Here is a 21,936-nt window from a genome sequence, read left to right as displayed (position 1 = left end):
AAAACATAAACTGTATATCTCTGAGTATTGAGAATCACAAACTCTATGATGACCCATCAAGACAAAAGACCAGCTATAAAGTAAAAGCTATTAAATAAATGCTGTTTCATACTATTAATGCATAATCTGATTTAAGACAGACTTTTTTCATCACCATGACAGTCTTTGTTTAGTTTAATGTTCTGTGGATCAAGTAAAATATTATTAATGTGTCGAACACCAGCTGTAAACCTGGAAATATTTCTTGCTTCTTAACAATTTCAAATGAAATGAAATAATAAAAAAACAAAATAATAGTAATACCACATGGAACAATGGAATATTGTGTCACCTGTCATGGGTGATCTGTGTTTGTTTTGGATTTGGGTGGGTTTATCACTTTTTCTTTTTTTAGTTCTGTGACCTCATTTTCAGTTTGTTTTCTTGGTATTTTTACACCTGTTGCTCATTTCATTGATTATGTAAGGAATAATTGACGACGGCCACGATGCAAAGCGTCCGTGTATGCATTATTTTCTAATAACTGAATGTCCTGGAGTCAATTATTCCGCTTATATAGGGGACCTTTAAGATGTACACACACAGAACAAAAATCAGCGAGAAACTGGACCAGATCAGCACAATGATCAATACAAAACATCTAGACATGAAAAGTCTTTGATTAACATTCAGTTCTGCTGATTTAAACCAATGAAATTCCAGAAATAATAGTCAGTTGATTCAGAGATCATACATTTAAGTGCAATATAATAAATATAACAACAAATAAAAAATAAACTAACAAATAAATACATACAATATCGCAGCAAATATTGACATTGTCCCTCTCAGACAGATTTATGGATTTATAAATTGTGTACATCATATTTTAGGAGTGCTGGAGTGTTTTATTCTTACATGTACATCCAGCGGTTTGGAGGGTTCCCCTCAGTTAAAATCACATTCCTGAGAGGACGTCCTCCTTGGTTAAAATCACACAATATAACTGAAAGGGCACTTTACTATAATGATTAAATGGGCAGGGGCTCACTCATCACAGTTCATCGCCATCTCACAAAGCTCCATAATAATCCATAAAGCTGACTGCACATTAATGAACATTAAAGCATAATCATAGATAAGCACTGGATCGCTTGCCAATTATGTTTTGCCAATATGCTATTATTAAGAAGAAAGCTGATCATAGACCAGAAGTTATGGGCAGCTTTTCCCACTAAAAGCATGCTGGAGTTTAGTGAGGAAATTCCATGCAAGTTCAAATAGTCTGTGTTGACTTATTTGACCCTTATTAATGTGGAATAAAAGAAATTCCCTGAATCTCATAGGGGGGGCATCTCAATACAAACATCAAATGCTCAGAAACAGAGTAAAAGATGAATACCTGACATTAGGAAAATGCACATTGCTGGGCTCATCTGCACAGGATCGAGCCCTGAGTCTCCTGCAACATCTCTTTAAAGGCCAGAACACACCAATCCGACGCCGACAAACTAGTGGAGACGAAAGCAGACTGTGGGGTTTGCTCACGTCGGCAGCGTCTGTGTCCAAAGTTGCCCTGCCACACCAAACCGACGCTAAACAGCCGACGGCTAAGCAGCACGTCAGTTCTGCGCCTGCGTGATATGAAATGCCTTTCCGAAACAGCAGGCGGCAGTAGCTGAACAGCCAATCAGAATGATCAGATGGCCCGACGGACCGACGAGCTCCAACGCCGATTCAACATTTCGAATCGGCCGAAAAAAGGCCGACGAGGACCAACTTCAGCCGACGGTGCAGAACACACCGAGAAAACTTAGTCGGCCGACGAAGAAAAACTGCCCGACGGCCGACCGTCGGCTTGGTGTGTTCCTGCCTTAAATACTCAGACCAAGACAGAAACTTCTTTCAAATGGAAACATGAGTTCACAATAGTAATTTGCATTAATCAGGGTCCCAGACTGAGTAGTTTACACCTTTTCGGGACAGAAGTGCATTTGCATGAAAGACCCTGTGAAGGTGGACACACCCACTATAGGGGGCAAAATAACTCTTAAAATCTTTAAACCTTTATTACCTCCTGGTTTACTTCTATGGGAATGAGACCCTTGTACCAGTCGCACTGAGACATTTCAAATGATACCAAACATGTATAGTATTGTATGATAACTGTTCACACTAAACCATATAGATTTTGGGTGAATTTCATGTCATCTCTGCATGTAGAGAGAAGAGATGGGGGAAGAGGGTGTGAAGGAAGGGAGATGTAGATTAAGACATTGCTGAGGTGTGATCGACTGATTACGTCTCAAATGGGGATGCTAATTTTGCAAGAGAGAGTTTGAATGTTAATTTCCTTTGTTTTCTCAACGAGAGGCCCTTTCTCAGTCCAGACAGTCCAGCATTAGTCTTACATTAGCGTTACCTGTAGATTTCAATGTCTGTAGCCACTCCACAGTCCGAAGTCTTTTGATTTTTGACTACGGGTGAATCTCCAGTTGTCACTGATGATTGGATCTTTCTGGATTACAATCCGCCATCAAAATGATAAGTTTAATTATTTCAGCTGCTGTTAGACAAGGCTATAAATGTGCCGCTACCGGCAGCATCCTCACGTGATAAAACCGTTTAGCCTCTCAACGGGACTCCTTCCTTTGTTTACGGACATGACGTAATGACGCACAGACGAACTGCTGCATGCTTGAATTTCCCGTGGAAATCCGCCATGTCGCTCTTATTATAAAACATTATTACAAGCTTACTGTTGTGAATTGAGACAAGATAATGAGATAGTTTTAAACACTGGCTGGTTATGTACTTGTTCAAAAATTGATTTTGGATAATTTTTAACCAAAAAAGTTACGGACTGCAGCTTTAAGTAAAAGCATTGAAATGCGTCCAGATACCACACATCTTCTTCAACTGCAATGACGTCACCAGCGAGGCTCAGTTCGCCGAGCCCAGTTCACCTGATGCACGTCCAAACAGGTAAGTAAGGTCAGCGATCTTAAAAAACGGTATTAATAAATGAAACTTTTTAATCATGTGACATGGGTCTTCTGCATTTAGACACGGCTGATTGTGCAAAAGACTGCTTCATAAAGAGTAACAATGTCAGAGCATGGTTGTGCTGCCCTAGTGGGGACTCTTATTATGAAAGTTTGTAGCACAAACAGACAGAAGAGAACACTGTTCATTTTTTTTATTATTTTTATGATAGGCCTATATATGTTATATATATAACATAGCTTTTTATGTTTATAGGTGACATTAATGAAATAGAATGTATCACAGAATGTATCAACAATACATCCATATCGGGCATGATGTCACATTTCACTTCCCTTCTTTCGGTGTAAAAAGTATACACGCTATTAATGAAACAAAGCCACATATTTGTACCGGACACATGTGAAATTAATGTGGAACAAAAGAAATTCCATGAATCCTCAGTAGATTTACACAAACTGAGAAAGTCAAAAAGTTTTAGGTTGTGCCCCGCTCTCCCCTATAAACCTCGGAGGACTAAGGATATTTTTATTTTATTTTATTTTTATTTTATTTTTAAATATAACTCTGATTGTGTTTGTCTAAAAGAAGATAGTCATATACTCCTAGGATGGCTGAGGGGGAGTAAATTTTTGGGTGAATTAACCCTTTAAATTACACCTTTTTAACTGAAAACAGAAGACTTTTAATGTGTTCTTGTCATTCATTTACGTGTTTAGTCTATAGGTATGTGCGTTTGAATGTGTATGTGTGCAGACGCTTAGTCTTTTTTACAAAGAGACATCACCATATTACTTGTCTGGCCCGTATAATACAGAATTATTAGTCGTTTCTGTGCATCTATGTGAACTGGAATCATTTTGATAATGTTTTATCTATACATAGGGAAAGGAAAGGGAAGGAGTCCTTCGCAGGGGATAGTTGAATTGACACATCAGTGCCAGTAGCGTGTTTACCCACCACACAAAGCATTCAATTGCATGGGGCCCCCGTGATTTCCCCCTAAAGGGAACCCCCCAGTGGTGTACACTACGTGATACATAGGTATATGCCATATACCCACTAAAAAGGATTTCCGTATATCCACTTTACAAAGCAAGAGGATACGGATCTGGCGCTCTTTAATGTGGCACGACTCGTGACAGATCGCTGTAATGCCTCAGTTCAAAAGAAGCTGCAGCCTGACACGCATGTAAACTGATCCTCTCCTCTCTTTAATACCAGTTACAGCGCAAAATAAACATGAATGAACATCTGAAGGTATGTTAAAATATACAGTACAACTTACTGAAATCCATATCATGTCTCGTGTAATAGCTTACTCAGTGTTCAACAGCGGAAAGATGGTAATAAAAAAGCTAGTCATCATCATCATCAGTCCCCATGACCTGGTGTGGGCATCGGGTCAGTCACTGTGATTTTGTTGATCCTGGAACAACATTCCTGTCTGAAAATTTAGTTTAATCCTATTCCTACCCCTAAACCTAACCCTACCCATAAGTTATCCCCAAAATCAGAGGGGAAAGATAGGTGAATAAAATTGACGTAGAAGCACCTAACCCTGGTTGCAAGCCTAAACTTGACATAAATAGTAAACTTGTCCCTAAAAATCTGATTGGTTGATTGGAATGTTGTTCAAGGATCAACAAAGATGTTGATCCAGAAACATGACCTACTTGGCAAAATCACGGTGACCGTGTCGCTGTTGAGGTCTCTCTACTTGTCTCAAGCATGTGCCTGTGTCTCTGCAAAGCTATTCATGGTCCATTCTGTGATGTTATCCGCCCACTTCTTTCTCTGTCTGCCTCCTGGGACACTACCTTGGAGGATTGTTGTGGACAGGTTATTGGCTCTGACGACATGTCCGTACCATTTCAGCTTTTTCTTTCTACCTGCAGTAAGTAGGTCTTCATACTGATGATGTTTCTCACTGTTTCTTATGTGATGTGGTCCTTGTAAGAGATGCCAAGGATGATTCTATAGCATCTCATTTCTAGTGCCTGAATTCGTTGTTGCAACTCTGCTGTAAGGGTCCAGGACTCACAGGCATATAAGAAGACTGAGAGGACAAGTGCACGCAGAAGTCTTGTTTTTAGAGATATTTTTGTCTCTCCATACAGCTTTCAGCTTTGACATAGCTGCTGTTGTTTGTGCTGTCCTCACTAAAACTTCTGGTTTTGACCCCTCTTCACTGATGATAGAGCCCAGATATTTGAAATGACTCACAGTTTCCAGTTCTTGTCCTCCGACTTCAATCTTAGTTGTGATCTGCTTTTTTATATTTAATAACATGCTATGATTTTGAATGAGGCCCTACATGTCCTTCACTTCAATAGTTCTATAGTTTAGTCATAAGTATTGTTATGAAATATAATAATTAAAATACACTAAACTTTGTATCAGAATGATGGCTTGCAATAATTATATGACCAGCAATATTTCCATTGTGCCTGTTTCTTCAAATGGCATTAATAATTAACAAAATAATTAATTACATAATTAACAAAAATTAATGTTCTATGATCAAATGAAAGAGGTGCCTCTATATGTGCAAATAAAACAATAAATACCAATTTACACATAATTTAATTTTATTTAATTTTACACATAATAATGCAAATATACACAGTACAGTTCAAAAGTTTGGAACCACTAAGATTTTTAATGTTTTTAAAAGAAGTTTCGTCTGCTCACCAAGGCTACATTTATTTAATTAAAAATACAGTAAAAAAACAGTAATATTGTGAAATATTATTACAATTTAAAATAACTGTTTTCTATTTGAATATATTTCACAAAGTAATGCGTATTCCTGTGATGCAAAGCTGAATTTTCAGCATCATTACTCCAGTCTTCAGTGTCACATGATCCTTCAGAAATCATTCTAATATGCTGATCTGCTACTCAAGAAACATTTAATGTGTACAATTGTACAAAATATTTGTGTACAATATTTTTTTTCAGGATTATTTGATGAATAGAAAGTTCAAAAGAACAGTGTTTATCTGAAATCTAATCTTTTGTAACATTATAAATGTCTTTACTGCCACTTTTGATTGATTTAATGCATATTCCTTGCTGAATAAAAGTATTCATTTCTTTAATTTCTTTTCAAAAAAATAAAAATAAAAATTCTTACTGACCCCAAACTTTTGAACGGTAGTGTATAATGCTACAGAAGCTTTGTATTTCAGATAAATGCTGTTCTTTTGAACTTTCTGTTCATCAAGGAATCCTGAAAAAAAAAGTACACAACTGTTTTCAACTATTGAAAATAATCATAAATGTTTCTTGAGCAGCAGATCAGCATATTAGAATGATTTCTGAAGGATCATGTGACATGAAGACTGGAGTAATGATGCTGAAAATTCAGCTTTGCATCACAGGAATAAATTACTTTGTCAAATATATTTAAATAGTACACAGTTATTTTAAATTGTAATAATATTTCACAATATTACTGTTTTTTACTGTATTTTTAATTAAATAAATGTAGCCTTGGTGAGCAGACGAAACTTCTTTTAAAAACATTAAAAATCTTAGTGGTTCCAAACTTTTGAACTGTACTGTACATATATACAGCAATGGAAAAACTTAAGAGACCACTCCAAGTTCAGAAATCAATGTTAAGTGGTCTCTTAATTTTTTCCATAGCTGTATATATATATATATATATATATATATATATATATATATATATATATATATATATATATATATATATACACACACATATATATATAATAATGCAATATTTCTTTATTAAGGTGTTATACCAAAATTTGTGTTAAATACAGCTTCCAAACTTATTATACAACTTTTGAATAGTTTCCTGTTGAATGTCATCAATTAGAACAGTTGCCAGTTTGGCGGTTAAGGTTACAGAGGCTTATGCTAAATGGGCTCCAATGATTTGCTCTTTTTGGACGTCTGACATATCACCCATCTTACCCATGGCTTGTACCAAATACTGCTGAAAACCACTTACACTGCATTGATATTCAAACTGGAGAAGATAAACAGCAACAATATAAAAAAGACAAATTGTAATGTTTGTTTTTTCACCAGAGCCTTCACAAATGATATTGACCCCTATGATAATGGGTGTTCAGTTTATTTTGTCCAACCCCTGTAGAATTTAGGTGAAAATTACCCTAACGGTCATGGATGAGTACATGGATTAAGGCTATCAGCTCATTAGTAGTGACTCAAAGATCTAAAATGGGTGTGTCAGACAAAGGAGACATGCAAAATGTGCAGTGTTGGTGGGCCTCCAGGAATGTGGTTGGGAACTTAGAAGAACAATAAGGTCGAATAAGCTACCAAATAAAATGTCTGTACTTACCAAGATGCGCAAGGCTGCCAACGAAAAAGATATTCTTTTCTTCCCTTTAAAGAACGGACAGACAAAAAAAATGTATCAAGATCTGTTACATCATTATATTTCAAGCTAAACAGCACAAGGAATAAAATAACTGTTTTCTGCTACAGTTATTTTCATGTACTTGTCTACCTAACAATAATATAATTGGACAATTTACTGGTCAGTGAAACTGTTTAGGGATGTTGCCAGTTACCAGTGCTGTTAACTTACTGTTTCAGTAGCAAAACTTACATGTAACATTACAATTCATTTGAAGGTTTTAAAAGAGGAATAAACAGTAGTAATGAAGTTGTTTTTTATCCTTCTTTATTCTGACCAACCTCCCTATCTCTCTCCCTCACAACCTCTCCATGGTACACATCCTGGCTGTTATGTGAACATTCTGTAACGCAACAACATGCATCCATAATTACAACTTAATTAGACAATAACAAAAAGAAAATGTGTGTTAATTATGTGTTAATTTTGAAACCAATCAAAAAAAAAAAAATAGTTTGAAATAGCTTTCAAATTAACTGAATGTAGTTCAACAATAAGCATTACAAAGATGGAAACATTACCATTATGTATTTGTCTCCCCTTTCTTTTTATTGGCTTGTAGAACACATTGGAAATATTGACTGTAAAGGCGGAGTCGTTGGGCACAGAGATGTGGTCGTTAAATGCAGGGGTGGGGTCATTTGACAAAGAAGCAGTTCCACTGGTCTCAAAGGCAGAGTTGCTGGACACAGATGCAGGGTGATTGGCTGCAGTGGTGGAGTTGATGGATGCAGAAGCGGGGTCATTGGACACAGACGGAGGGTCACTGGACGCAGAGGCAGAGGTGTTGGACACAGAGGCAGAGGTGTTGGACACCGAGGCGGGGTCACTGGACGCAGAGGCAGAGGTGTTGGACACCGAGGCGGGGTCACTGGACGCAGAGGCAGAGGTGTTGGACACCGAGGCAGGAGGTGTTGGACACCGAGGCGGGGTCACTGGACGCAGAGGCAGAGGTGTTGGACGCAGAGGCAGAGGTGTTGGACACCGAGGCGGGGTCACTGGACGCAGAGGCAGAGGTGTTGGACACAGACGGAGGGTCACTGGATGCAGAGGCAGAGGTGTTGGACACAGAGGCAGAGGTTTTGGACACCGAGGCGGGGTCACTGGACGCAGAGGCAGAGGTGTTGGAACGCAGAGGCAGAGGTGTTGGACACCGAGGCGGGGTCACTGGACGCAGAGGCAGAGGTGTTGGACACCGAGGCGGGGTCACTGGACGCAGAGGCAGAGGTGTTGAACGCAGAGGCAGAGGTGTTGGACACCGAGGCGGGGTCACTGGACGCAGAGGCAGAGGTGTTGGACACAGACGGAGGGTCACTGGATGCAGAGGCAGAGGTGTTGGACGCAGAGGCAGAGGTGTTGAACGCAGAGGCAGAGGTGTTGGACACCGAGGCGGGGTCACTGGACGCAGAGGCAGAGGTGTTGGACACAGACGGAGGGTCACTGGACGCAGAGGCAGAGGTGTTGGACACAGACAGAGGGTCACTGGACGCAGAGGCAGAGGTGTTGGACACAGACGGAGGGTCACTGGACGCAGAGGCAGAGGTGTTCCCTGTAGAGGGTTAAGAAAAAAGAACAGTATTTAACTTATTTATACTGCTGTTTACCTATACAGCCTATTTGCCTATAATGCTCTAGCTCAGGGTGCACAATCATGTTCCTGGAGGTCTTCAATACTGGTCAAAAATGGAGACATTAATGTTTTAATGTTTTTGTAAAAAAGTCTCTTCTCTGTTCATCAAGCCTGCATTATTTGACCCAAACAAAAGACAAAAACTGTAATATTGTGAAATAGTATTACAAAATTAAAATTAAAACAAAAATAATGGCTTTCCATTTTAATATTCTATACCATACAATTTATATCTTTGATGCAAAACTGAACTTTCAGCATCATTATTCCAGTATCAGTCTCACATGATCCTTTCCTCAGAAATCATTGTAATATGTTGATTTAATATCAATGTTGGAAACAGTTGTGCTGCTTAATATTTTTTATAACCTGTGATACTTTTCAGGATTCGTTGATGAATAAAATGTTTAAAAAGAAAAGCATTTATTTAAAATAGAAATCTTTTGTAACAATATACACTTTTTTTCTCTTTAAAAAAAGAAAAAAGAAAAAAAAGGAAATAATGAAATTAATACTTTTTTCAGCAAGGACATGTTAAATTGATAAAGTGACAGTACAGACATATATTGTTAGAAAGGATTTCTATTTTGAATAAATAAACTTTTTATGCTAATCCTGAAAACAATATCACAGGTTAAAAAAAAAAAAAAAAAAAAAAACAAAACAAAACAAAATATTAATCAGCACAACTGTTTCCAACATTGATAGTAAATCATCATACTAGAATGATTTCTGAAGGATCATGTGACACTGAAGACTGGAGTAATGATACTGAAAATTCAGCTTTGATCACAGGAATAAATTACATTTTAAAGTGGTAACACTTTACGATAAGGTTAATTAGTTAAACATTAGTTCATTTATTAACTAACATGAACTAACCATGAGCAATACATTTGTTACTGTATTTACTAATCTTCGTTAATGTTAGTTAATGAAAATACAGTTGTTCATTGTTTGTTCATGTTAGTTCACAGTACATTAACTAATGTTAACAAATTCAACTCTTGATTTTAATAGTGTATTAGTAAATGTTGAAATTAAAATTAATAAAGATTAATAAATGCTGTATAAGTGCAGTTCATTATTAGTTTATGTTAACTAATTAACCTTATTGTAAAGTGTTTCCTTTAATGTATATTAATATGAAAAAACATTTTAAATTGTAATAGATTTTCACAATATGACTATTTTTTTCTGTATTTTTGATTAAATAAATCCAGGCATGATGAGCATAAGAGACTTCTTTCAAAAACATTCTAAATAATAATGTGTCCAAACCTTTTTGAACAGTAAAGTTCAGCTCCATTTCTGACCAAACTAACACTAATTAAATATACAGACCTATACAGCAATCAAGACATGTTAAAATACGTGCACAAGAAAACCTGTCTGGAGTTTTATATTAACACGTCTGATGACTGTGAGCTGCATTACACGCAAGACTGAAATGGTGGCTAACAAAGAAATTTCTAACATTAAGTTTGATCATGGCTTGTCTTGAAAAATGAAGACAATTTAGATTGATGTCATAGGGGAAGTCACACTGCAGGATTCGTGTGCCAAATCTTCTGACACTGCTAGAATTCTGTCTGAGGTCAAATCTGATTGCAATGTCCTGTCAGTGAACGTCAAACTAACAAGATTACATATTTTAGCCTAGGATCAGAGGAATCTTTTAGTATTTCTTAAATTTGTCCAAGGTGGCCAAATTGTGGTCAAAATTGTACAGTGTAAACCTGGTTTAAGATCTTCAGGAGCACTTGATAATTAAATACAGCTGTGTTGGATAAGGATTGGGTTTGAACTCTGCAGGTAGGTAGATCTCCAGGATTGGGCACACCTGCACTAGATCCATTGTATTTAACGGATCTTCTATCATGCTATACATCACGCTCCTAGGTCATACATCTTTTGATAGTACATAGAATAGAACTAAAGAAGGTAGAGCGTTTTCACATTTGCTTCCTCAACTCTAGAATAGTCTTCCTGATAATGTGACTCTAGATTACACACATCATATAAATTACCATTCACTCACTGCATCTATACAAAGAGTGGTATCTGATGAAAAAGTATGAAATATACCTGATCGTCTTCTGCCTGAAATGCAATGAACTGCAGCTACGCTAATTCTTTTTAATTTGTTTTCCTGATTTTGCCTCGGGATAGCCATCCTGAGGAAACTACAGATTGTGCTAGTTCCAGTCTTTCCAAAGATTTCAGATGACTCCAAATTTGGATTGTAATTCAAAACTGTCAAATATGTTTCTTATATTTTAGTCATTATGAGCAGAAACTGCTTACATTAAGAACAATTCCAGTGAGTCAGCTTAATACATGATATTAACTAACCACATAACATGTTTTATATTATAGCTATATTAATTCCTGCTATATGGATATTATTTTGACAAAAAAGGGTTAAAAAGATATATTCAACCATCTAAAGAGGAGGTACTATCAAAAAACATGTTAATCTTAATTGAAGAAAAGATGCAACACTATTAGAACTTTATTCACTTCCAGGCCAGTAGTTGGAGATGTCACTTTGTCAAGAAACACGCAATACAAATGTGAACAGGTAATACGCATTACCATGATGTCACCGTTTTCACAAATTCACATTTTTGTTGTTTATGTGGTGACTGTAAAGGCATTGTTTTCAAAAACCTGCACTTTAAATCCTATTTTCAAAAGCATGTTTTCATGCCCCAAAAGTGTTCGTTGTCGTGTAAATGAATGGACAAAATGCAAAATGCATAAAATGTTTCCATTTTCAGTTTGTTGTGTAAACAGCCCCTCAGTTTAAAACATGCAATGTTTTAGCCACTGTCAAGGCCTTCATAAGACATCAAAAACAACTTCATCACACACTGCTTTTAACATTCTACAATACAACAGGTGTACTCTACTAACTGTGGGAGTGGCTTCTTTTACAAGATCAAAAGGGAAAAAGAGAAATTTCAATAAAACATACCATAGCCTATTACCTAAATAGGCTCTTTGGGAAACAACAAATCTAAAGTAAAAATCCCAAAAGTTTCCCTGGACCTATGATTCACATCAATATCTCGTCCCTGGCCTAATACATGAACTTGTTCAATGTGAATGCTATCTGAAATATTGTGCTACAGGGTGACTAACATCCTCATGTCTTATGGCACTACAATGTTCGCATATACAAGTTCTCTAGATGTTTTTCAAACATACATCAATGCCCACATGAGAAATATATAGCATACATGACATTGCATAAATTACAGGTGATGATACTTTTTATGAATACATTTATTTTTGCCTGTTCTAGGGGTGAAACATATTTCAGCATCCCAGTGTATAGACATTGGGTACCATGTCCAGACTTTCAGTAATGGTCTGTACTTAATGACTGTCCAGACTTGGTGACATGGACATCCAAAATATCTAAAGGTGATTGTGAGAAGGTGTAAAGCATTGTGTGATATAGTTGTTCTTGACAAAGTCCTTATGCTCTTGACAATGGCTAAAATGTTACTAAATTTAAACTTTTTTTCTCTTCTAGGGCGAGTGTTGCAACTTTTCTTCAATTGACATTATTTTGACACTCATCTACAGCTGATAATAGTCCTTCCTAACTATAATATAATAATAATAATAATTTTAGAGTAAGTTATGATTTATATATATTGATGAATACTAATGAAACACTAACAGTAGTTATGCCACTACATGCACTCTAAAAAAAAACATATATTTAGTGTGACATCATAACAATCTTTTGGAGACAAGAGTAAATGAGTAGGTATTACAATGAGAAGTTTTTCAAATTGTGAATGCAAATGTACAAATAAATACCTCTTGTAACAGCCTCATAAAGCCTCTGCATAACTGGAACTGAGGGATGGCTCTGAATGTATGAGCTTTTAACTAAGACTTTTGTAGAGCGGTGCTGGCCTTTCTGTGTTGTAATGAAGAGCATTGGTGAGACACCTAGTAATTCCAACTTATGGAGCTGAGAAGAGAGAACAAAATGTTTTAAACAAGAGTATACATCAAAGTTAAGAAACTTACTTTAGTGCTAATAGGCTTTTGTGTCTTTTTTTTTTTATAATTTCATTTAAAAAAAAAAAAACTTACAATCAAGTCAACAGAATTCATGATTTTGCAAATATTTCCATCTTTTTTTAATTTGGCTGCCCACTGGTGATCAAATTTAAGTTTTTGGTGTTCCAGACTTTTCTTTTGTTTAACTGTTATTCCACAGTGTTTACATGATTTGGAGGCACTTCCTATCTGTTTATAGCAAACAGTACACTGCTGTGATGTGGCTCCAGGTGCCATGTTTTTGTGTGTGAGAAAATTATGTAACGTCCCTAAAATGTCCCTAAAAATCTATAATTAATGTAGGCCTAAGTAAAAAGCGTGCATGGGGTGGGAATAAAAGGTGACAGCATTAATGTGTGTGTGTGTGTGTGTGTGTGCAAGTGTGAGTTTGAGTGAGTGAAAGAGTGTGTGTGAGTGTGTGTGTGAGAGAGAAAGTGAGTGAGTGAGTGAGTGAGTGTGTGTGTGTGTGTGTGTGAGAGAGAGAGAGAAATGAGTGAGTGAGAGAGTGTGAGTGTGTGTGTGTGTGAGAGAGAAAGTGAGTGAGTCAGAGAGAGAGAGTGAGTGAGTGAGTCAGAGAGAGAGAGTGTCAAAGAGAGAGAGAGAGAGAGAGAGAGAGAGAGAGAGAGAGAGAGAGAGAGAGTGAGTGTGTGTCAGAGAGAGAGAGAGAGAGCTTTTGAAAGAGATGGCTCTTAAAAGAGCCGTTGGGTTGATATGTCGAAGGAAGTCTATATGAAGGATTAGTGTAGGATCTGAAGTAACTGCAAGGTAGAAAAAGAAATGCTGAATTAGAATTTTTGCATAGTAAATAAAAGGAATTAACAGCATAAATAACAAGGACTATATATAAATAAATGCTTGTGCTTTAGCTACAGATTAACACAGTAGAATAACAGTAACTATAGTAAAAGCATAGTAAGCATTGCCGTATTGAGCTATAATTCCACCAATATGAACATAATAAACTGATCGAAGCTAGCTAACGCTAACGAGTTTAATCACCCTAGCTAGCGATATATGTTCAACTTTTTGGAACAAAACATGGTAAGAGATGGCAGATTAAATCCAGCGAGCATTATGGAGCCGATTTGATTCATAAATAACATATAATGGACTTATATAGAACATTATAAAAGGACATTAGGACAGCATATGACAGACTACTTACCGAGATGTGGCACGTGTAACTGCTGTTTAATATCGCGATGCTTTCCAATCGAGAGTTATTCAACGCGAACAAGAAATCGTACTATACAGTACGATTTAACCACGTAATTAAATCGTGCGAATTAGTACGAATTCGCCTTGACGAGGTTGTTTTAAATGCAAGGAACAAATCGTACGAATTCGTACGACCCAGCTCGTACGAATTCGTACGATTTAGCCACTTGGTTAATTCGTACGAAATAGTACGAATTCGCCGTGAGATAGGGTTGGTTTATAGTCATTGGATCTTTGTTTTCCTCACAGATAATTCAATTATAAATGGTTAAACTCAATATTTCCAAACTCTTGACTGTATTTTCTCCTAATAAAGCGTCTCTGAGGAGTGAAAAGGTTTATATTTGTGGAAATGAAGTTTAAAGTTCTAGTGGACGAGACACACAATGTTTCCTTCATGATTTCTTTGTCCATCTTAAATTGTAGTGAATTCCTGCAGTTCTTGTGTTTCTTCACATCTGATCTTTGACTCTTTTAACCAAAGCGAGTTTCAGTGAAGTTGATCATGAAAATGACACTTCAAATCTATTACTGCAATATGACTTTCATCGCTTTGTAAAAATTAGTCTCTAAAAACATTCAGATCAACTTATTGAAAGTTTAATGCTGATAAAGTGAATCAAGTACAAACATTATAGAGAAATAATAGTACTTCTGTTTCTATTTGTTGTTTCGTTTGGACTCTTATTTGTCTTTTTCAGGTCACTCTAAAAATGCTGCATTTCTTTTAAGTTTCCATATAGACTGAGTTTTTGTGGCGATTCAAAACTCCATGATATTTTTTTTAAAATTTATTTAAAGCTGCTGTCCGTATCTTTTTTTGGTTAAAATTCATCCCAAATCAATTACTGAGCAAGTACATAACCAATCAGTGTTGAAAACTATTCTTACATTAGCTCGATTCACAACGGTAAGATTGTAATAATGTTTTCTAATTTGAGGTTCGGGTCAGTTTCTGTGGGAAATTGGAGTTTGCGTCATTACGTCACGTCTGTATTCATAAAGAAAGTTGGTAGTGCGAATTATTGTAAAACTTTTTTTTCCTCAGTCGTTCAGAACAAAAGTGGCAGACATGTTACGTACTTGTTCAGACGACATTTTCCAGTGAAACTTCTTATTTTGAACAAACTTCCAAGACGTGGAATCAGTAATTGTGAAGTAAGTGAAGATCCACACTGGTGCGGTGACTGACAGCCACACAAACACCTCAAAACATTAGATTCGTCCGCGCTGAGGAGCCGTGCCGACGCACAACCCATGTGAGGAAGATCATTCCACAAATAACTGCAATTGCAGGTTTCAAACAGAGATGGAGACAAAGAGACAAACTTACAGACTGCAGCTTTAATAATTAATCAGCATATTTACCAGAATGTGAAATGAATTCTGAACATTTTCTCTTTTGTGTTGAAGGAATAATGATGGGATTTTCTGTGACTTTTTCTGTGACTGTTTTCTTCATTTTGTTTCTCTCGCTGTTGGAGAATTTCTCCTAGTTTTCTCGTGAATCCTAATGGAAAGCCACTGGTAACTGATTTCTCTGTGCTTCTCTCAGGCGTCACTCCTCCTAAAGTGAGCGTCCTGCCGCCCTCCAGCGCAGAGATCTCCTCTCTGAACACAGCGACACTGGTGTGTGTGGCCAACAAGGGCTTCCCGTCAGACTGGAGCCTGAGCTGGAAGGTGGACGGGAGCAGCAGATCTCAGGAGAGCAGCGCTGGGCTCCTGGAGAAGGACGGTCTGTACAGCTGGAGCAGCAGCCTGACTCTCTCTGAGGAGGAGTGGATGAAGAGCGTCTCGGTGAGCTGTGAGGCCACACGGAGCGGCCAGTCTGCGTCCACTGGAGACACTGTGAGAAGACAGCAGTGTTCAGAGTAGATCTGCTGACTATATGTGTGCTTTTACACTCTTGATTTTATTACAATTCAGTCAATAAAACATAATTGTAACATTATGTCCTGTTTTGTGTAATTTTTGTTTCGGCTCTTTCATTGGATCAGGGCTTTAGCTCATATTTTATAAATAAACTTCACTCAATGGAGCATGAAAACACCTGCAGATACATGATGAAACGAGATCTGCTCAATTCTCAGAGGAACACAATCACAAATGTGATGCAAATGAGTTTAACTCCACTCAGTTTCACTGTTTGACTTGATATTCTGAGCCATATATATATGAAATAAAATAAAATTATATGATGTCAAGAGGACTGGAGGTAATAATTAAATTAATAAGGGGAAAAAGGAGTTGATTTCCTGCCTTCAGAGACTGACTATAGCGTGAACCAATAACATTTCAGTGCGGCTGTGAAGGATCATTTCATTGGTTGATCTTCAGAACGAACATGCAGCCTCTTCATTGGGACAGAGCCATCAAATATGCTTGTTTCTTTCCTGAATGATTCAGTGTTTTGAACAAATCAGTTGATTAATAATTCATTGATTCACTCATAAAGTCAGTCTCTTGTCTCCATCTACTGGCGTAACGATGTAACTTGCAGAAAGAGTCTGTAAATCACCAGCACTAATGCTGCAGGTAAACACATCTGTCGTGTCCATGATGGAGGATCTGTTTCTGTCACAAGACTCAACTATGAACATCAGGACTTCTGAAATGAATTAAAATGGACATAAAGGTGGAGATTGTAGGACTTCGCCTATTTATTAGCTCAATTAATTATAAAGAGGGGTAATTAAGTTACAGGGAATAAAAATCAGCTCAGTGTGGCCCAGGCACGGCGCCAGGAATCCAGTTTTGGATAGGTCTTAAATTAAAAATGTTAAATAAATTTAAAAAAACGTTATCAAAAATATATAATAATAAAATAATAAAAAATATTGACTAATATAGCCTACTGTTATATTATCTGTGCATAATATAGATTTTAATAGCTTGATGCTCTTTAAATATTTTGTTGCATTGTTAAAAGTTTCGGTGCATAGGACAGACCTATCCGCGATCGCTCTCCATGGTTCTGACCAAAGAAGAGCGCTTTGGAATCTCCATTACGCATGAAACGCATCATACCTGGGCTGCGTTTCCCGATAACATTGTCTCTTAGCGCACTACGAAGACTCTTAAGGTATAACTTAACTAAAGGTATACTACCACTAAAGGTATATCATTGCTAGGCGTCTTCAGGGCTATCATCCACTCGCGAGGCATAGGCGCTGAAAGGCAGAGGCGCTGGCGCCCTCCTAGCAACGGCGCTGTTTTTGGTAAAACATGATTTTGACGACTTCATTAAGTTTTGTTTTATATAAAACTCTTTTTAAAAGATATTCGTTTTGTATAAATTGTATCTTAATTTTGATCAATGTTTTATCAATCAATTGCCCGTATTTAATAAATAAGAAGCAAATATATGGCAGACAATGTTAGTGTAATTGACAGAATTACTAAAAAATATTTTGCTACCTAAAAGTTAAAGATTTTTTGTGTCACGCATGCATGCATGTCTATTTCCCTCATATTAAATATAAAACGCATGTGGACTGATATTTTTCCAATGTCTGGACTCCTTTATTAATGGAGCATATAAACAGACGTTTCAATATATTGGTATTAAATGCATTTTCTGAGAATTTATATTTCAAGTTTTTACTGCAAATGTCGAAATGCGTGCTCTTTGGTCCATCAGTGCTTGAGTCACTGATCACATTAGAATAAAATATCTCATAATAAAATACAAAATTGACTGATTTATGAATGTATATGCATAGTTCTCATCAGTCGGAAATACAGATAAACGCTTTCATTTGTTATATTTTTGATCCTGAAAGAAAACAGAACAACAAAAGAGCGAATCATAGGCCTACATGGAGTCTAAGCCTCGTTTACACTGTACGCGTGTGCGGCGCGTTACGGGTCCGTGTACGTTTTGATAGTTTGTTTTCCAATTTGAAATGAAATACGCAGAAACGAGAAAACCGTCGTTTCCCTTTTTTTGTTTGTTAAAAAAAAAGGAAAAACGAGATTTTGACTCGATTTTCGTTTTTTCGGGTCACGGATAGAAAATGGAAACACGACTTCAAAACTCGTTTTCCACATGTGGGCGGTCATTACACGCCCCTTTCAGCCGATTGGTCAATCAAATCTGAGCCAGTGACGTCATCTTCAGTTCGTTCAACAAAATAATAGTCCTCTGCCGCTATATCAGTAGATGTCATAAATCGGCTTTCTTCTGTGCAACCTAACGCGTATTTCACAGAAATATTTATTTCAGAAATGTTAATCAGCACACAGACTGTTGTAATGCTGTTTGTAGTTTAATATGCATAGTGAAACTACCCACACAGAGGAGCGGATGAAAAGCACAGATTAAAAAAAAAAAAAAAAAAAAAAACTACAGGTTTTATTTTATTCTATTTTGAATAAATAGAATAAATCACAATAAATAAATAGTGTAAGCAATTTTGAAAAACGAACAATAGCTCATCTCTATTTATTTATTTTATATAGCTAGCCTAACATTGCCTGCTGAAATGTTAATAACCCTTTGGTTAAAAGATTGAGGGAATATGTAAAGATCAAACATTAAAGATCAAAATTACAGCTACATAGCTATTTTAGTTATGACAAAAATAATATATAAATGTTAAGCCAAAACGAATTAATTTAAAGGTGAACTGAAACAGAACCCGGCGTTATAACTAGGCTACCTCTCTAATTTGACACAAATCGTCTCAGGTTACGTATGTAACCATGGTTCCCTGAGACAGGGAACGAGACTCTGCGTTGCCACGCTTTGGGGAACCGTCACGTGACCCAGGTGTCGAAAGCACTATCCAACAACTCCAATTGCTATTGGCCGGCGACAGCCTATGACGTCATATGGCGCGACCCGGATGTATAAAGGGACCACCTGGAGAGACAGTCACTATCTTATCGTCTTGAGGGACTGTTCTGAAGGCAGGCAACCTGAAGCATGGCAAAGGAACGCAGAGTCTCGTTCCCTGTCTCAGGGAACCATGGTTACATACGTAACCTGAGACGTTCCCTTTCGAAGGGAACTCAACTCTGCGTTGCCACGCTTTGGGGAACGATATACCAACGCCGCCATGATTAAGGAGAGTGCCTGCCAAAAAATATGGCTGAGGCAAAGACCTCAAGGCAGTTCTCAAACTGCCCAGCAACTCCCCCTTGGGTCACACCAGGCTGTCAGTGACAGCATTCCCTTTGGCCAACAGCCCAAGCTGAACTTCCAAAAGGCTACTACCTTTCTCTCTCAACAAATAGAGCCTAAAGAAATCGCTAAGGCGTCCGGGACCCACTTTCCCGAAGGAAAAAGTGGTCCCTTTAAGGGAATGTGGCCAAGGAACCAAAGGGAACCTCGGCCAGCCACTCTTGAGGGGAACGGGGTCACCCTCATTGCCACCAGGGAGGCCGACCTGGTCTTCTATGGGAACAGACTTAGTCCAGGCCAACCCTGTCTGAATACAGAGTCTCTAGAATGCATTCTTGAAGAAGAAAATAGGTAAGAGTGACTGCAGAAAGGCAGAAACCAGCTCAGACCCACGCGTAGAGACGGGCATCCTGGAGAGCAGAACTCAGCTGAATGCTATGAACCCTCATATCGAGGGGAGATAATCCGTTCACCTAGGATCTACCCAGTGCTTAATTAACGCACTGAGGAGGCTGTGCGCTGAAAACCCTGAAAGGGGGAGCACAAACCAGCCTAGGGCTGATTCTTAAGATGGGGCCTGATGAAGGCCTAACCATCATAACCAGCTTAGGGAGCTAAGCACTATTACCAAACCCAACCCCCAAGGGGGAAGCGCAGAGCTCACCTAACAGGTAGACTATGCCAAGAGCACATAGTCATGGAGGCCCAAGAGGGACTTACAACATGACAACAGAAGTACACTCCAGAAACGACCCGTTTTAGTAAAACGCCTTTCTGAAAACCTGTCTAACGCACAGAGACAGATAACTTCCATGGCAGCCGTGGGAAAGCTGCACAGTGCTCCTTAATAATCCACCCCACACAATCCGACAAGCAGTGTACTCAGTAAAAAACACTTTTTACTCTTTAAACAAGAGGAGTACAGCGTACGCCAACACGTATTAAGGAAGGCCTGGAAGGCCTATAACCTCAACAAACACGTGGCATCAGCTCGTGGTAGTGTTTAGGTCCCAAGCCAGGTAAACAGCCCGCAAAAGAAGGGGTTGAATCTACCACTTGGGCCCCTGGCCAGCGAAAGTGTATATGACTAGTTCTCAGAGAGAAATACACCCAAAACAAACATCAGTATGTCCAAAAAAGGCAGCCCGCAGGCTTAGCATCCTTCAGGACACACGGCGTAAGTCTCGTGGCCGTTTCCAGGAGCACAAAGATCCAACCTAAACGCTAGGTGGCTCTTAGCTCAACTAGAATCATCGACTCAGAGGCAACAATAGGTTAAACCAAACCTCAGTAAGGTTTCACTACTGACATCTCATCCAGAGCCGCACAGAAAAAACACAATCTGTGCCAACATGTAAACTAAAAAGGAGGCCTGAAGAGGCCTGCCGATTCAATGACACGTGGCTTCAGTTCGTGAATTCCCAGGGAACCAAGCTACAGGGAACCAGCTGTAACCCAATAAACTATGGGAAGTTAACTGCTACCTGTGCTAGGCTACACCAAAAAACAGTATGTGAGCAGACTGAAATCTATTACACAGCAGTGCTAACTAGAAGGAGGCTGAGCAATCTAGCCTACAATCACCGTTATATGCAATATAGCTGATAAACAGATAACTGAAAGGGAGCTGACAGATACTAACTTTTCTCAAAAAGTGATCTAGCTACCCTGAGTATGCAATCCAACAGGTGATGCACTCAGTAACACTGGGGAAAGGATTCACCAGCACTTACATAGAGGCCGCTTTTAAGAAGGCCTACTATCATAAGCGGGTGCCAACCTGTGGCAGCATATCAAGCTCACATACCAAATGTAGGGCAAACGTCTAGAACTCAAAGGAAACTTTGAAATACATGCCATTTGACAGAGAGAAAAAATAAAATCATTGCTACAGATTCTCAAATCTGTTCCAAGCCTTAGAGGACAGAGCTAAAATGCTGGCATAGTCAACTCAAACTTGAAGAAATCAAGTGGCTCGGAAGAAAATATTTTTTCCTCTCAGCATGAATGTTCTAGAGAGTGGGGCCTAGCAACATTAATAGCATAAACTTATCTACGCAAAGATAAGGGCCTACCACCTGAGAAACAGCATCAGGTCTCTAACCAAGCAGTCTAAAAACCTAGCTGTTACACTCATCGTTGCACCTACATAAGCAATGGGATAATCTGGGCAAAAAATTCAGCCACTCCCTCAGGAGAAGGCCAAAAACTAAAATACATATGGGAATTATTTATACATACACCATACATACACTTAGTTCTAGCCTGGCCAAAAAACATACAGGCCTATTCAAAATAACAGGCGCTATAATAAGCCTGATCTCTACCTCGAAATTTCAAATAAGAAATACAGCAAAGATCACAGCTATCACGCTGGGCGGCCGGAAAGGACCGCCACAAACGCATAAACTGAAGTGATGAGTGCCAGTTCGAACTACACTGAAAATAGTCGAACGGCAAAATATACAG

The 21,936-nt window shown here is 38.1% G+C and overlaps 1 gene segment (V, D, J or C); it reads left to right on the top strand.

Annotated features, from left to right (window-relative positions):
- Positions 1 to 14,880: 14,880 nt before the first annotated feature.
- On the top strand, positions 14,881 to 16,217 carry LOC125264046. The segment is given in 2 exon segments: positions 14,881 to 14,897; positions 15,827 to 16,217. Coding segments are annotated over 2 exon segments (408 nt in total).
- The last annotated feature ends 5,719 nt before the right edge of the window (positions 16,218 to 21,936 follow it).

Source organism: Megalobrama amblycephala, linkage group LG3 (assembly GCF_018812025.1).
Source record: "Megalobrama amblycephala isolate DHTTF-2021 linkage group LG3, ASM1881202v1, whole genome shotgun sequence".
Lineage (NCBI taxonomy): Eukaryota > Metazoa > Chordata > Actinopteri > Cypriniformes > Xenocyprididae > Megalobrama > Megalobrama amblycephala.
The sequence above is the reverse complement of the archived record's forward strand: the minus strand, read 5'-3'. Positions and strand labels throughout refer to the sequence as shown.